The sequence below is a fragment of the Anabrus simplex genome, chromosome 5 (assembly GCF_040414725.1).
Source record: "Anabrus simplex isolate iqAnaSimp1 chromosome 5, ASM4041472v1, whole genome shotgun sequence".
NCBI lineage: Eukaryota > Metazoa > Arthropoda > Insecta > Orthoptera > Tettigoniidae > Anabrus > Anabrus simplex.
In genome coordinates this window covers 320,663,330-320,679,512 of record NC_090269.1, presented here as the reverse complement: position 1 = coordinate 320,679,512, position 16,183 = coordinate 320,663,330, and the positions used below count along the sequence as shown (strand labels likewise).

The 16,183-nt window shown below is 37.9% G+C and overlaps 1 protein-coding gene across 2 annotated transcripts in view; it reads right to left on the bottom strand.

Annotated features, from left to right (window-relative positions):
- LOC136874044 (1-phosphatidylinositol 4,5-bisphosphate phosphodiesterase epsilon-1) overlaps positions 1–16,183 on the bottom strand; it is a 374,213-nt gene that overhangs the window by 83,914 nt on the left and 274,116 nt on the right. For both annotated transcript variants that reach the window (XM_067147543.2, XM_067147544.2), the window contains one exon: positions 5,758–5,936. In XM_067147543.2, the coding sequence (XP_067003644.2) occupies positions 5,758–5,936 (179 nt within the window). The remainder of the gene's footprint in view (positions 1–5,757; positions 5,937–16,183) is intronic.

The following is a 16,183-nucleotide window of genomic DNA, read 5'->3' as shown; positions in this document are numbered from 1 at the left end:
ATAGGCAACGATGGAGGTCCTTGATTCACAACCCACCCCAGGAAGCTGGAAACGGGGAATGAAGAAGATTTATCATTTAACATTTCTTTAAAAGATATAGCTAAAAGAGAATTATTTGTTGTTATCTTTCACTGTAAATGTCTTATTTGTTCAGATACAAGCCCTGAACTGCCTATCAGTGAATAGAAAGTATCTTGTTCTCTCTCCAAGAAGCTCCTATATTTTGTCTGGAAATATCCAGCTTCTGGCCATCATCTGGGACTTCTCACAGCCCATGAATTTCCTACTACGTTAGGTTTGCTTCATCCCGTACATCTTAGTCAGGAGAATTGTAAAATGATTCAATATGGCTTTATTCATTTTAGCACTGACATTATTTCCTGTTCTTTGGGAGTGGTGGCCCCATGTTAAAAACAGCCTAAAAATGAGTGATAGTGTACCTATTACAAACTATCCACTTCATAGTCGTATTGATGATATAATCTAATGGTTTCATAAGAAAATATTTTCCACCTAATCGATACAAAATAAAAAGGTATCGATTAGGTGGAAAATATTTTCTAACGAAACCATTAGATGATAGTATACCATCAACACCCTGACCTAGCAGGAGCTGGACAAGGGGTCAGACATACAGAATTTCTCCTTCTTTTCTTGACATGGCATCATGTCTGTAACTATGGGCTGTGAAAGCATCAATGGTAACATGATTATACATGTTTTCCCTCATTTCTTTTGGGTTATTTAATTTCTAAAGAACTCATTTCTATTAAGTAGTCCTTGTTTACTCTTACTGTTAATATTATCTGTTGGTATACAATCAGTGTAAAATGGTGTACATTTTACCTGTATTTGATTATAAATTTTAAAATAAATAAATTATATATATTAGACTTTGTCATCATGTAATGGAAATAACACTACCCTCAGTACAATAATAAGCAAAAGGTTTAAAAGCTGCAATATAAGAGTCCAAATATGGAAATATAAACAACCTGTCAAAACAAAGTAACTTTTCTTTGAAATCAGGGAATATACTTCTACTAAATATGCCTGTTCATACAAATGTTGTACCACTGAGGGTGGATACAGCAGGGAAGTGTGCAGAATGAGTGGAAAAACACTAAACCACAAATAATAGTGAGGCTACACCATAGAATACACAATAGGAGGGAAATTTATTTTCAGTTTCTGTTATTAAAGCTGGATCTTGTATTAAAAGTCAGAAATATTAATATCATAGATATTTATGCACATAAAAACTTCACGTTAATTTAATTAAAAATTAACTTTCAAAAGATACAATCTTTTGTTTCTCATTCAAACACAGAGTTTGAAGGCTGCCAATAAGGTGTAAACTGAACTACATGACCTACACTAACAATTATTTTCAAAATCTAACTACTATAGTTTGTATGAAGTTCAAAATTATTCTCATCAATGTTCTTGGTGGGATTTGCACTCTTCAGTGATACCAGTACAAGATGTTAGTGTCAGAAATAATGAAGGTATGAGTTACTATGATTAAATAATATTAATTCTTTAAAATGTTATTAGGTTTTCTGATAGATGTTAAATTCATATCTTGTACTTGTTAGTGCCTTAAAGTTGTCAAATTGGGCAACAACATTTATTATTCTTATTATTATTATTATTATTATTATTATTATTATTATTATTGCCTGCCTGGTGGCCATGATCATTAAGGCATCAAGTCTATATGGTCTGACACCATGGATAGCTGGTTTGAATTACATACATACATACATACATACATACATACATACATACATACATACATACATACATACATACATACATACATACATACATACACACACACACACATACATACATACATACATACATACATACATACATACATACATACATACATACATACATACATACATACATACATACATACATACATACATACATACATACATACATACATACATACATACATACATACATACATACATACATACATACATACATACATACATACATACATACATACATACATACATACATACATACATACATACATACATACATACATACATACATTATAGACTGTTATGCCTTTCAACGTTCAGCCTGCAAGCCTCTGTGAATTTACTAAACGTTGCCACAATCCTCTATTTGCAACTAGTGCTGCGGCCTCATTTAGTTCTATACCTCTTTCAATCATTAAAAAATGAGTCTACCCATCGTCACCTTGGTCTTCCTCTACTTCTCTTACCCTCCATAACAGAGTCCATTATCCTCCTCCATTCGCCTCACATGACCCCACCCGTGAAGGCGGTTTATGAGTACAGCTTCATCCATTGAGTTCATTCCTAAATTAGCCTTTATCTCCTCATTCCAAGTACCCTCCCACCTGTTTGTACCAGCAATCATTTTCGCTACTTTCATGTCTGTTACTTCTAACTTATGAATAAGATATCCTGAGTCCACCCAGCTTTCGCTCCCGTAAAGCAAAGTTGGTCTGAAAATAGACCAATGTAAAGATAGTTTTGTCTAGGAACTGACTTCCTTCTTACAGAATACTGTTGATCGCAACTGTGAGCTCACTGCATTCACTTTACTACACCTTGATTCAATTTCACTAACTATATTACCATCCTGGGAGAACACACAACCTAAATACTTGAAATTATTAACCTGTTCTAGCTTTGTATCACAAATATGATATTCAATTCTGTTGAATTTCTTACCTACTGACATCAGTTTAGGTACCAACTGATGAGCCCAACCTAGCACATGAGGGCGAAATGCTGACAACCAGGAATGAGTTAGCTGGAAAATTTATAATGTCCAATAATGGACCATTTATATTGGTATTATAAATTTACTTATTCGGGACAAATATTTCAGATTCCCTATGGGAATCAACATCTATATCAACAATTTAGCCTTCGAAAGGCTAATTTTCATACCATACTCATTGCACCTATTTTCAAGTTCCAAGATATTAAACTGCAGGCTTTTGGCACAATCTGCCATTAAAACCAAGTCGTCAGCATAGGCTAGACTGTTTACTACATTTCCACCTACCTGAATCCCTCCCTGCCATTTTATACCTTTCAGCAGATGATGCATGTAAATTACGAACAGCAAAGCTGAAAGATTACAGCCTTGTCTAACCCTTGTAAGAGCCCTGAACCAAGAACTCATTCTACCATCAATTCTCACTGAAGTCCAATTGTCAACATAAATGCCTTTCATTGATTTTAATTATCTACCTCTAATTCCACAGCCCCCAGTATGGCGAACATCTTTTCCCTCCATACTCTGTCATATGATTTCTCTAGATATATGAAACAAAAACACAACTGCCTATTCCTCTTGTAGCATTTTTCAATTACCTGGCGTATACTGAAAATCTGATCCTGACAGCCCCTCTGTGGTCTGAAACCACACTGGTTTTCATCCAACTTCCTTTCAACTACTGATCGCATCCTCTCTTTCAACATGCCAGTGAATACTTTGCCTCATATACTAATCAATGAGATACCTCAATAGTTGTTGCAATCCTTCCTGTTCCCTTGCTTATAGATAGGTGCAATTACTGTTTTTGTCCAATCTGAAGGTACCTTACTAACACTCCATGCTAATCTTACTACTCTATGAAGCCATTTCATCCCTGCCTTCCCACTATACTTCACCATTTCAGGTCAAATTTCATCTATTCCTGCTGCTTTATGACAATGGAGTTTATTTACCATCCTTTTCACTTCCACAAGCGTAATTTCACCAACATCATTTTTCTCCTCCCCATGAGCTTGGCTGTTCGCAACACCATCAGGATGATTTCCTTTTATATTGAGAAGATGTTCAAAATATTCCCTCCACCTCTCCAGTGATTCCCTGGGATCTATTACAAGTTCACCTGAATTACTCAAAACACTGTTCATTTCCTTTTTCCCTCCCTTCCTAAGATTCCTTATTACTGTACAGAAAGGTTTCCCTGCTGCTTGACCTAGCATTTCCAGGTTAGTACCAAAATCTTCCCAAACCTTCTTTATGGATTCAACAACTATTTGTTTCGCTCTATTTCTTTCATCTACGTACAAATCCCTGTCTGCCTTAGCCCTGCTTGGACCCATTTCTGATAAGCCTTCCTTTTACGTTTACAAGCTGCTCTCACTTCATCATTCCACCAAGATGTTCGTCTTTTCCCATCTTTACACATAGTTGTTCCTAGGCATTCCCTTGCTGTTTCTACTACAGCATCCCTTTATGCTACCCATTCTCTTTCTATATCCTGAACCTGCTTACTGTCTACTTTTTGAAACTTCTCATTAATCATATCCAAGTACTTCTGTCTAATTTCCTCGTCCAGGAGATTTTCTACCCTTATTCATTTGCAGACAGATTTCACTTTCTCTACCCTAGGCCTAGAGATACTTAGTTCACTACAGATCAGATAGTGGTCTGTATCATAAAAAATCCCCGGAAAACTCATACATTCCTAACAGATTTCCTGAATTCGAAGTTGGTTAAGATGTAGTCTATTATGGATCTGGTACCCCTAGCCTCCCATATGTAGCGGTGAATAGCCTTATGCTTGAAGAATGTATTCATAACTGCTAAACCCATACTAGCACAGAAGCCCAGCAAATGCTTACCATTCTCGTTAGCTTCCATATCTTAACCACATTTACTAATCACCCCTTTGTATCCTTCAGTTCTATTTCCAACTCTGGCATTGAAATTGCCCATTAGCACTATTCTATCCTTGCTGTTGACCCTGACCACGATGTCACTCAATGCTTCATAAAACTTGTTAACTTCATCCTCATCTGTACCCTCACATGGTGAATACACTGAGACAATTCTCATCCTAATGCCTCCAACTGACACATCTACCCACATTATTCACTTATTTATGTGCCTAACAGAAACTATGTTGCGTGCAATGGTATTCCTGATAAACAGCCCTACCCCATACTCTGCCCTTCACTTTCTAAAACCCATCAAGTACACTTTATAATCTCCAATCTTTTCCTCGTTATCACCTCTCACCCGAATATCACTTACTCCAGATGCATCCTCTTTGCTGACTCAGGCAGTTCTACTTTCTTTCTTCCATAAGCCCCATTAATATTGATAGCTCCCCATCGAATTCCATTTCGTTCGCCAAGTTGTTTCCAAGGAGTCCCTCGCCCGTCAAATGGGAGTGCGACTCCGTTACTCCCATAGGTCTGAGGCTTGCTTAAAATGTTCTGAGCTTGAATTCCATTGGTGAAAAAAAATTTTCACCATCAGAATGTTGGCTGGCAGGTAGCAGATACGGTGGTATAACATTTCTAATCATTAGGTTGGATGCCAAAACCCTCGATTCAATTGCAAACCTCTCCACAATGTTTTTGTGGAGAGAGGGCACATGATGCTGTTGATAGTGATTTGTCTATTGGATGGCAGCATTAAACACTGAGCAGACCCCTTGGTGTTATTTGACAGAAGTAGGCCATATACCCACATTGGGTTTCACCCTGTCCCAACAATATCATCACCATCATCGTCATCTCCTCACACCCAGACACGCATGTTGTCCATGGGTGTCACATAGAAACAACTGCACCTGGCAAGCCAAAGATATGCTCAGACATGCCTAGCACTAAAAGCCATATGCCAAATAAAAATATAAAATATATAATTATTATTATTATTATTATTATTATTATTATTATTATTATTATTATTATTATTATTTGTTTCAAATAAATCGTTAGTGATAAAGCTAACCTGAGTTGATCTTTGAGAAGATGTGGTGCAGATTCCCGTCCACGTGAATGGTAGTGCTGGTGGAAAGATGCAATGCGATCCATCACAGCCTGAGTTCGATAGATCTTGTCGAGGTTGATCAGTCCTCCAGGACCAATCCGAGTGAAGTAATGGTCCTCTCCATTATAATCAGAGATGAACTGTAAAGTAATTATCATTAACAATTAATTTACTACCTCTGGAATTCATCCTTTTGGTATCCCATCAATTCTACTGGTCCTTATTTTAGATGATTTTGTCTATAACAAAATTTTAATATTCAGCCACAATTCTAGCTGATTGACTTGTGTCAAGGCATTACTGCTACCCTGTAAAAGGAAATCATCATAACCTAGCTACAAGAATATAATAGAAAACTACAAGAATCATTACACTGTAAATAAAATTACGTATTTTACAACACAAACTCTCACAACCACCAGAACTATGTAGATTCATGGAATTAATTATCAAACGACTTAACATTCTCAAAGCATCCAAGTACCCTTTATGTTGATTAACAAATTTTAAGTGTCATTGTTTAAGAAGCCTTTCTTGTGAGCAGTCAAGATTTCTTCTGAGGACGCAGAGCACAGTTCTCTGCAAAATGTCAAGTATTTCACCTTTTTTCTTGACACGGCATAAGCCCAAAAGCCTATACTGTATCATGTCTAGAAGTACGGGCCGTGAAAGCATCATTGGCAACAATTTTCAAGAAGTAAGTTTGTTTCATTACAACTACTTTTTCAGTTTGATTACTAATGATGGATTGTACATATTATGTAGAATGTCATTAAATTTACTGTAAAACAGTTGGTAAGAAATATGAATTTGACTTAAATAATGGATATCCAATGACGATGTAATGTTAACGGCATCCAAATATAATTCTTATGAATATTTGAAATCTTGCCTCACAGTAGGGGTTGCATGCCTGCCTCTTACCCGGAGGCCCCGAGTTCAATCCCCAGCTCGATCAAGGATTTTTACCTGGATCTGAGGGCTGGTTCAAGGTCCACTCAACCTTTGTGATTACAATTAAGGAACTATCTGGTAGTGAGATGGCAGCCCCGGTCTAGAAAGTCAAGAATAACAGCCAAGAGGATCATCATGCTGACCACATGACACCTCATAATCTGCAGGCCTTTGGGCTGAGCAACGGTCACTTGGTATGCCATGGCCCTTTGGGACTGTTCTGCTATGGGGTTTGTTTTATGGTTTAGTTTTTGAATATTTGAAGTGTAGAGAGAAGTTTATTAAAACATTACTAAATTTTCAGTTAAAAAATAGATAAACGAATATTACGAGTGTTTTGAATATTTATAAAAGTATTCATTTGTAGCTTAAAAGTAAGTAACAGAATAAGGTTATGTCAATGGTTCAAAGCAGTGTTCAACTTTAAAGAAAACTTAAAACTGTTAAGAGTATGATAATAAGTGATAAGTAATCACCATCATCTAAGTGATTAAAAATATATATATATATATTAATAAAATACTATATTAATTTATTGTTATAATAGAAACATTAAAAATATTGAATCAAAGTACAGTCTTTAAGGCAAGTTATAGAATTTTCCTGTTTAATATGGTCTGACTCATGAACAAGAAATGGAGATGTTGACTCAGTAAGCAATTACTTCTGCTAGAAGAAGCTGTTCTGATTCCAGATATGGTAATGATTTTGGAATACCATATAGGCCTACTATGACTCCTGGAGCCATATGAAAGCTTGAAATAATATGAAATAATGAGGAGAGTGAAATGACTCAACAACAGCTCTGAATTCCAGTTGAAATCGTGCAAGCGAAGAGGAAGGTTGTTGAGCGAGTGAGTGCTGACATGGGGATTTCAATAGAATTGTACCGGGCGATGATAGGTCATTGGCACGGTAGAGGCAGGCCCACGAGGCGCAACATGGGTTGCAGAGCCAGGCAGCAGGTAAGTTTGATTTCAATTTTAATGGCTGCATCAGTGATGGCAGTGTTGTTGGTCATTGGAGGGGTCGAGATGAACCCCGGACCTGATCATGATAATGCGGTTGGATGGGAAGAGATGGAGAAGATAAGGGAAATCGTTAAGGCTCCAGCTGAACAAATGAGAGAGTTACTACGAGATCAATCTAGTGAACTATGAGAAATAGTGAAAGAGGAGACAGGCAAGGTGACAGAAATGGTGGTCCAAAATAATAAAGAAATATCAAGTTTGAGGGATAAGGTGAGAAGAATGGAGGAAGAGATAAAAGAATTGAGGTGGCAGGAGAAAAAGCAACAGCAGGAAACCCAAAAGAAAAATATCTTTATATATGGGCTACCCAAGGACACTAAAGAAGATCTGGTATCCAAAGTGCTGGAGCTAATAAACGAGAGGTTGAAGATCAGCTGCAGGGAGGCTGATATAGACGAGGTACAAAGAATGGGGAAAGCAAAAGGCAAGAGATCAGTGAGAGTGAGGTTCGTATCAATCCTACTAGTGAAGAAGATTTTGAAAAATTATGGATCAAACAGGAGCTGGAGAAAGAAGCCTTCAGGAACCAGAAAATGCTGCAGTTCCACCTAGGAAAAGCTAGGTGTGCAGGATTAATGGCCTACATAAGGCGCAACAAATTAGTGGTGGTGACGGCAAGTGGACTAGAGCATGGGGAGTAGAGCAGTTAAAGAATATGTACAACACAGCGAGTACATTGGCCGAGGAGGAAGGTGAACCCACAAGGCAGCTGAGATCAGCAGGAGGCAGAGCAGCGAGTGACGACCAGGTAGTGGAGCGACAAGGACAGAGAGAGGAAGAAGCAGACGCAGAGACAACTAATAGTGAGGGCAGTCCTGGTGACCTTCAGCGACAGCTGAGTGCTGACTCCATGAGAGACGCAACACCGAAACGCAGACGTGCGAGTCTCAAGGACTTCTGGCACAGAAAAGGTAATTTAAACGAGGGTGGCCTCGATAGGGAATGTGTTAATACTCTAGATGAGAACTCTGATGAACTGGGAGTTACTAGGATTACGAGGTCTAAGAAGAGCAGCCAGAGTAATGGGCAGGGGAGAAAGAAATAACTAGAGATAACAGTAGGGTGCATCAATATTGAAGGCATTAGAAGTAAGTTACAGAATGAATCTTTTAAAGAGTTGTTACGAAGCTTGCATATCCTCGCATGTGTGGAAACCTGGATTCCACTGAAAAGGAATGTAGAAATAGAAGAGTTCACGGTCTACTATAAGGCTAAAGAAAGACGAACCGACAGGGCAGATATCCAGGTGGGATAATGGTTATGGTTAGGGAGGATTTGCAAGCTGGAATAGTCCAAATTGAATCGGAAATGGAGACGATGTGGGTCAAAATAAAGATGTACGATGAGAATGAGCCAGATTTATGTATTGGTTTTATCTACAACCCTCCTGAAGCCTCTCCATTTGCAAAAAAGGATTTCTTTGATGAGTTGGCACTAGAAATTAATAGAATTCAAAACATTTTTGAGGATGCAGGTATTCTAATAATGGGGGACTTCAATGCAAGAGTTGCGGATCAGAAGCCGGTGTACGACAAGGAGGCAGAAGAAGTTTATGTACAAAAGAGAGTGAGCCAGGATAAAGGCTGTAATAAAAATGGAGAAAAGTTGTTAGAGCTGAGTGATATGGTAGAACTATATATTTTGAATGGATGGTGGCATGGCGACGAATTAGGGAACCTGACATACATAACGGAGACAGGGGGTAGCAGCATAGACTTGGTGCTATGCTCTAGGAATGAGTTGCCTGTGATTAAAAGCATGAAGGTTAAGGAATGGGGTGAGTCACATCATCTACCAATTATTGTCAGAGTAAATGATAGAGAGGGTAGGGCATTAACAAGTAATACGATAAAATTCAAAGAAACGTTAGTTACTAAATACAGGTGGAGAGAGAAGCTAAAGAATGAGTTTATGAACTATTATGAGGGAGAAATAGGCCAGCTGGAATAGACTCAATGATCAAGATTAACCAAACGAGTACAGCAGTTAAAATAATAGAAAACACTGTAAAGATGGCAGGGGAGAAGATGAGGATGAAGGAGGGGAAGAACATAATAGGAAAGTGTTGGTACAATGATGAATGCAGGCATAAAAGGTATGAAGTACTGAAAGCATTGAAGGCATATAGAAAGCACGGGGGAGAAAACCATAGGATGGAATTTTGTAACTTGAGAAGAGAATATAGGGAATTACTGTATACAACTCTGAATGGCAGGAGCAGAGAGTTGTTGAATTAAATAGCAATGCAAAACAGAATGATAGTAGGAAAGTATGGAGTACAATTAGGGGGATTTGTGGAATGCAGAAATAGCATTAGACACAAGAATGTGACTATTGTAAGAAAGCAGAGGATCCAAGCCTGTATGATATCAGAACTGTCTACAAATAAATAGGGTTCAGATGAAAATATATTGCCCAAGTCAATATGATATAAAGAATCTTCATCAGTCTATGGAAGGGAATAGGAAATGGTAGTAGAATGAGCCACCTTGCCCTGCAGTGGCCCTTGAAGGCCATAAGAACCTTGGAATAATGGAAGGTAAAGGCTTCCACTATCCACAACCTTGGCATGAAGTGGGATAGAGCAGCTAGGTCTATGCCCAGCCACCTTTGACTGCAGGAATTAACCTGGTAATAATATTTGGTGTAGGTCGAGTACATCTCAGGGCCATGTGCCTCTCTAGAAAGGGTAAACCTTGTTTCTAAATTTTTCAACTTCCTGATAAGGAATAGAACCAATGTCCTTCCAAATGAAATGAGGATGTCCTTACCGGCTCAGCTATGTAGCCCCTGATTTACCCTCCATGATGACAATGTTTTGAAAGGAGAAGTTTTGATGACATCATGTAAAAAGCTCTTAGAAAAGACAAATCATAATTCATTATGTGATATACAGAGTGGTTGGAAACTATGTGACCCAGATATAGGAGTATTGGAGGGTGGGTCTTACTGATAAATAATTTCAAAAAATAATTTGATATCTCATGCCGTTGCCATTTTATCAACTGCTGAAGTTAACCAAACAGATCGCTTCGCGGGCGAATTCAAAGCTAAATCTATACATGGCTTTTGACCAGCTTGAGAGCACCAAATCCAAGAAAAAACCTTCACCTGGGGAGGAATTTGAACATGCACCTCCTCGCTGATAGGACCGTGCCTTAGCAACCACGTTTCACAATTATAAATATGGATGTCTTCACCCAATCAAATATTATGTGTGATATTGAGTATATGTATTTACATTTTAAAATACATTATAATTTCAGTAGAGGAAAGCAACAGGAAACTACATCACTCCTCATTTTTCTAGTATGCCTCTTCAGTGACACCTAGGCTATCTTCAGCAGCTTTCGGCGGAGCTGTTGAGGATCCAATCAGCCTTCAGGCTGAACACCCAACATACATTCAATTACAGAACTAGCTTTTATCCTATGAGGATCATCTTCAGATACATATACTCAATATCACACATAGTATTAATTAGGTGGAGACATGGAAATTTGTAATTGTGAACTGTAAAGTCATCAATGTAGAAATGAAACTAATATCATATTATAGTAAATGGACTACGGTGACACTGGCTGAAATCCATGGTTTGGTGTCGATTTCTTAGCTTGGTTCTCAAACCGCTCTTCAGCTAAGTGCACATTTAGCAATATCGCCTCGCAAATGATCTGACTGACAAATTTCATAAGCTAATAAAATGACAACAACATGAGATATTGCATTAATTTTTCAAATGATTTATCAGTTTGACCAACTAGAGTATGGTTCCAGTGTATGGGACCCTCACCAGGATTACTTGATTCATCGATTGGAAAAAATCTAAAGAAAAGCAGCTCGATTTGTTCTGGGTGATTTCTGACAAAAGAGTAGCATTAAAAAAATGTTGCAAAGTTTGGGCTGGAAAGACTTGGTAGAAAGAAAACGAGCTGCTCGACTAAGTGGTATGTGATATAGATGTTGATTTCCATAGGGAACCTGGCCAGACAGGCATCAATTTTGGAAATGAGACAAAGTCTCTCATAGTGCATTGGCACTGCCTGTGGCTCCAAGTAGCCTATGCAGTGGTCTCCACGGTAGTGGTATGTTCCGAGCTGTCAGCGGAGACATAGCATGGAATGACATTATTAGTAATAAATCTCATTGTAGACCATATTGAACATCAGAATATGAACATTAAAACAAGAATAATAGTTAACACCAACTTTCCAATACTTATCTTTCCTTATATTTAGGAAATAAACATTACAACAGGTGTTGTAAGATGGGACATGTTTCGCTTAACAGTCGTAAGCATCATAAGCCGAAAATAAATCTTAGCCTAAAGTTAGGTCAGGGCCCCGAACCTAGTGTCCTTAACATATATGGCACCCTAAGAATCAACATTTATATTTAGCCTATTTTGATTGATTGATTGATTGATTGATTGATTGATTGATTGATTGATTGATTGATTGATTGATTGATTGATTGAACATTCTAACACTCATATACCCAATTCATGTTGTTTCCAACCACCCTATATATGGATTGAGTTGTTATACAGCACAGTTTGTTAAAATAAAGTTTTAATAATGTCATGTATATGTACTTTTGCTTGCTAACTTGTACAGTATAGTATGTAGGTTAATTAGACAACAGATATTTTAATACTAAAGTAATAATGGCTCATTAGATAATAGTGAACTTCTTCAACAAGTATCTTTCAATTTTTGGGGGAAACATAAAAGAAATTGCCAATTACTACCTATAATGTAAAATTTTCTAAAACATTTGTTATAAAATGTATCCCCTGATAAGAAAATGCTGGATTTATAACAAAATGTGTGAATACTAGGATCTGGACCAATGTACTTTTAAAACGTGTTTCCACGATTATTTGATACTCTTATTCCACATAGTTGTATGGCAATTTTTGGTTATTGAAATAGTGATAGGTATGTAGGCAACTCAGTAAGTATCTGCAATTTTGCTCTAATTGTCTTTAGGTTGGCTCTATGACATTGTGTGCTCACCAGCCACTATATGGCACTGTTGTCTATGTCTGTGGTAGGTTTCAGCATTATCAGATCAGTACAGCTTGCAGTGTTGCGACGTAAAGATGTGAGTCAGATCACCGCTCCGTTGAATGTTGGGAGTCGGGAACCCATTCTACCAGGACGAGAAGGAGGCAACTGCACCGCATAGGCTTCACCAGCCGAGGACCAATTCATGTCCCTTTGCTAACACCTCAACACAGAGCTCAACTATGTGCATGGGCCTGCGAACATCGGCAATGGACCATGGAACAGTGGCGGCGTGAGGTATAGTCTGACGAATCCCGGTTCCAGTTGTATCGAGCCGATGGGCGTGTGCGGTGTATGCGCCATGAAGCTATGGATCCTGTGTGTCAACAAGGTTGTGTCCAGGCAGGAGGTGGCTCAGTTCTGGTCTGGGCGGCATTCTCATGGTCGCAATTAGGCCCCATTGTCCGGGTGTGTGTTCAAGGGACTGAAAAGCTTTTAAATTACATATTTGTATACTTTGTCAAAATGGGCAACCCACAATTATGGAAAGTATAAATAAATGATATGGGAACAGAATTTTCTCTCAATAGGAAAGCAATACAGGTAGTAAAGACTCCCTAGGCCCTGAGAATGTTTCATGAATCATTATATGGATAGTTTTATATATGGTCAGAAAATTGAACAGCAGTGCGTCATTAAGCCCAACCCTGCAATAGGTTTGTGTAGTGTAGTATTTGTTGAATTAGAGCAAAGGATGTTTAATTTCAATGTATGGTGTTGGATTATACAGAGAATTTTTCAAATTTCTATGAAATAACTTAAAATTACCAGACAAGTACTCCATGTGACTGGCATCATGTCCTACCAAAGTATGCATGCAGGATGTCCATAATAAAGTTGATAATGCTTTTGTTCTTAATGTTCCTCATCAAGGACGAGGCAAATTTCAAAAAGCACAAATTTAGTTCAGATACAAATATCACATACTTTGAAAGAGTACAGTTTGTATCAATATCAATCAATACTGATCTGCATTTAGGGCAGTCGCCCAGGTAGCAGATTCCCTATCTGTTGCTTTCCTAGCCTTTTCCTAAATGATTTCAAAGAAATTGGAAATTTATTGAACGTCTCCCTTGGTAAGTTATTCCAATCCCTAACTCCCCTTCCTATAAAAGAATATTTGCCCCAGTTTGTCCTCTTGAATTCCAACTTTATCTTCATATTGTGATCTTTCCTACTTTTATAAATGCCATTCAAACTTATTCATCTACTAATGTCATTCCACGCCATCTCTCCGCTGACAGCCCGGAACATACCACTTAGTCGAGCAGCTCTTCTTCTTTCTCTCAATTCTTCCCAACCCAAACTTTGCAACATTTTTGTAACGCTACTCTTTTGTCGGAAATTACCCAGAACAAATCGAGCTGCTTTTCTTTGGATTTTTTCCAGTTCTTGAATCAGGTAATCCTGGTGAGGGTCCCATGCACTGGAACCATACTCTAGTTGGGGTCTTACCAGAGACTTATATGCCCTCTCCTTTACATCCTTACTACAACCCCTAAACACCCTCATAACCATGTGCAGAGATCTGTACCCTTTATTTACAATCATATTTATGTGATTACCCCAATGAAGATCTTTCCTTATATTAACACCTAGATACTTACAATGATCCCCAAAAGGAACTTTCACCCCATCAACGCAGTAATTAAAACTGAGAGGACTTTTCCTATTTGTGAAACTCACAACCTGACTTTTAACCCCGTTTATCAACATACCATTGCCTGCTGTCCATCTCACAACATTTTCGAGGTCACGTTGCAGTTGCTCACAATCTTGTAACTTATTTATCACTCTATAGAGAATAACATCATCCACAAAAATCCTTACCTCCGATTCCACTCCTTTACTCATATCATTTGTATATATAAGAAAACATAAAGGTCCGATAATATTGCCTTGAGGAATTCCCCTCTTAATTATTACAGGGTCAGATAAAGCTTCACCTACTCTAATACTCTGAGATCTATTTTCTAGAAATATAGCAACCCATTCAGTTACTCTTTTGTCTAGTCCAATTGCACTCATTTTTGCCAGTAGTCTCCCATGATCCACCCTATCAAATGCTTTAGACAGGTGAATCGCGATACAGTCCATTTGACCTCCAGAATCCAAGATATCTTCTATATCTTGCTGGAATCCTACAAGTTGAGCTTCAGTGGAATAACCTTTCGTAAAACTGAATTGCCTTCTATCGAACCAGTTATTAATTTCACAAACATGTCTAATATAATCAGAAAGAATGCCTTCCCAAAGCTTACATACAATGCATGTCAAACTTACTGGCCTGTAACTTTCAGGCCAGGCCAGGCCAGGTTGTACTCATACAACCTCAGGGGAGGGGGAGTAATTTAGGGTAATTTACTTCAAAATGTCCACATTTGGGCTAAAGAAACAATACACATGGAATCTGGTAACGTGTGGGTTCGTATTTTATCCACAATTTCTTTAGTTTTATACTACAAATGTCTATATTTTTTGTCTATCCTTTTGTCATTATTTATCTGCAAATACAGAATAATAGCCCTAGTTTGATATGTGAGAATACCAAAAGATAAGATCAATGTTGTGTACCCAGAATTAGTTTTGTTATTAATGTTGCCAAATTCATATATTACTTATGAACAGATGTTAGTTTGTTACTGACCAGTATGGTGAAATCCATTACATCCACAATGTTGAAGCATACTGCTCTAGACAACCAAGATGTTTTCTTCTACTATGGCCCCTTTTCCTCCTCTTTGGTTTCCCTCATCTAAACAAGGTCAAGATCAGGTAACAAATCTAAGTAGAGTCCTGCTACAACTCTTTTATTCATAGACCAGATGATGATGATGATGATGATGATGATATTGTTGTTGGTAATAATAATGGCTTTACATCTCACTAACTACTTTAATGACTTTTGAAGATGTCAACTTGCTGGTATTTTGTCCTCCAAGAGTTCTCTTACATGCTAGTAAATCTACCAACACAAAGCTGACATATCTGAGCACCTTCAGAAATTATCAGATTGAGCCAGGATCAAACCCACAACACAGCCAGTGCTTTACCATCACAACTGCGAGCTCACTGTATTAGCTTTACGACACCTTGATTCAATCTCACTTACTATATTACCATCCTGGGAGAACACACAACCTAAATATTTGAAATTATCGACCTGTTCTAGCTTTGTATCACCAATCTGACATTCAATTCTGTTGAATTTCTTACCTACTGACATCAATTTAGTCTTTGAGAGGCTAATTTTCATACCATACTCATTGCACCTCTTTTCAAGTTCCAAGATATTAGACTGCAGGCTTTCGGCACAATCTGCCATTAAGACCA